Source organism: Acyrthosiphon pisum, chromosome A3, assembly GCF_005508785.2.
Source record: "Acyrthosiphon pisum isolate AL4f chromosome A3, pea_aphid_22Mar2018_4r6ur, whole genome shotgun sequence".
In the NCBI taxonomy this organism is placed as follows: Eukaryota; Metazoa; Arthropoda; class Insecta; order Hemiptera; family Aphididae; genus Acyrthosiphon; species Acyrthosiphon pisum.
Window position 1 is genome coordinate 12607461 of NC_042496.1, and position 2258 is coordinate 12609718.

The 2258-nt window shown below is 25.6% G+C and overlaps 1 protein-coding gene across 1 annotated transcript; it reads left to right on the top strand.

The window, feature by feature from the left end:
• The first annotated feature begins 350 nt into the window (after positions 1–350).
• Positions 351–2215, top strand: LOC107882277. Its single transcript, XM_016800409.2, has 4 exons — positions 351–896; positions 1063–1221; positions 1865–2000; positions 2102–2215. Exons 1-4 carry the CDS (start codon positions 765–767, stop codon positions 2182–2184), a joined length of 510 nt encoding a protein of 169 aa, XP_016655898.1. The 5' UTR covers positions 351–764; the 3' UTR covers positions 2185–2215.
• The last annotated feature ends 43 nt before the right edge of the window (positions 2216–2258 follow it).

Genomic DNA, 2258 nt, shown 5'->3' on the forward strand with positions numbered 1-2258 from the left:
ATATGTATTTTGATTCGCAAGGCTTACAATATATTATGTGTGTAACGCTCTTTCCTGGAGCCTCGTAATAAGAACCCGTATTTTAACTATTGTGATTGTGACTATTATCGTATGATCTTGAAAATCCCTACATTCACGGCAATCGTACACAGTCGACGGCTAACCGAATGTAATTTAAGTTAAGGAGCACTTAAAATTATACTTATGTATTCTAAATATATTAACGTAATTATGTAATACATATGATAATCTTATAAACTATATTTTGCTCATAGAAATTCCTACACTCGAGGCAATCGTACACAGTCAACGGCTAACCGAGTGTAATTTAAGTTAAGGAGCACTTAAAATTATACTTATGTATTCTAATGCCGGGTTGCATGAAACCGAACTTTAAATTTATTTAATGAACAGTTTTAACGAGCCGTTTAATATTTTTACAGAAGCGTTTGGGTTGCACAAATCGTACAATAAAAATATATTGGTATTAAACATTGATACCGAGGTTAGTGTAGAAATTTAAGTTTATCACAGAAAAAGTGATAAAATCCTATGATCTAGATACTGTATCAACAGCTGTTTGAACTTTTATTTTGAATAATATGTATAATAACAATAATTGCTAAATTCTACAAATTGTGAATTTGTAGTCTACTAGTCTGTACTTAATCTTTCTTCGGCGTTTTCGGTTCTGTTGTTTGGTACACATTTTATTACTAGTGTTTTTTTAGAAATTGTAGGTAATTACCTAAATATTATAGGAAATGTCTGAACATAATATGAATGAGAGTCAGTTAAAACAGAAACGTATGAGAGGAAAAAACTTTACTGAAAGGGAAAAAGAGCTATTAATTGACTTGATATTGCCTTTTAAGCCAATTATTGAAAATATTAAAGTAAGTAGTGTTTTTAATAATATTCCTTTAAATGTATACATTCAAAACAAGATATACAATAATATTAATTATGTAGTTATAACATTACTCATAATTATAAATTTATAACTTATACCACTTCATTATAAGTTCATTATATTTTAATTATTTATTTATTCTGTGTTAGACTGATGCAATTTGGAATAACAAAAAGGCTGAGGTATGGTCTGAAATAACTAGCCTCTACAATTTACAACAAACATCAGGCATTCGCATTGACACACAATTAAAAAACTTATATGATACTCTTAAAAGAGATGCTCGAAAAGAGAAAAGTAATGATAAGGTAAAAAAAAATTATATTTATTTTCATTTATTGTTATTTTGCTCAATATATTATCCAATTTTTGTTTATATTACCTACCAAACACATATTAAATTACATTTAATGAGATTTATAGGAGGCTGACTCTTAATAATACTATATTACTATCAATATTTTATATTTAATAACATTTTACAATGTTTGTTAAAATCTAAACAAATTAAATTATCAGCATTAATTAACTTTGATCCTCTATCTAGAAATCTAGCTTATATTGTATTATATATGTATAGGTTATCTTTAAATTTAATATTTACTCTGCAAATTTAAAGAGGTATATTTTTTAATATCACAGGAAATGATACTTTAATAAATTAAATAAAGAAAACTGTTAGAATAAAGCATTAATATAATTTTAGTATAATTTATAATATATTTATGTTTAATTGTAAAAATTAATTATTAAATAATAAATATAAATTTTTTATCTGGTTTTTTAAGTGTCAGTAGTAGGACCATTGTTCGCACCGACTTTCCCACTTTGTGAAGGCCTTTAATAAGATTAATTTTAACTCATCCAAGATATTTTGTTCAAAGTTAACCTCATTCAACTTTAATTATAATTTATAAGTCTTCAGTATAGTTGTATATTTACAATGTTTAGGTTCAAATGTACAAAACAGGCGGTGGATCAAATACTAACCTTTTATCAAAAACCACTGAAAAAATTATTGGCTTACTAGGAGACCAAATGGATCCATTAATTAATTCAGTTGACTCTGATACTAATTACAATGACGGTAAGTACCTACAGTATTGAGAGTTTTTAAGAAAACATTGTATCAAAGAAATAGTTTATTAAAATATAGATTTTACTTAATAGATTGTATTATTTATTTAGGAGGATTTGAAGTTGTCAATTTATTTTCTGAGGACATAACCGACTTTGAAGATTCAAGTATGTATTTATTAATTATTAGTTAATCAGATATAACTTATAAGTTATAACTAATTATTTACTAATTCAATTTTGAGTTATCAAGGTTTTTGACTTATTC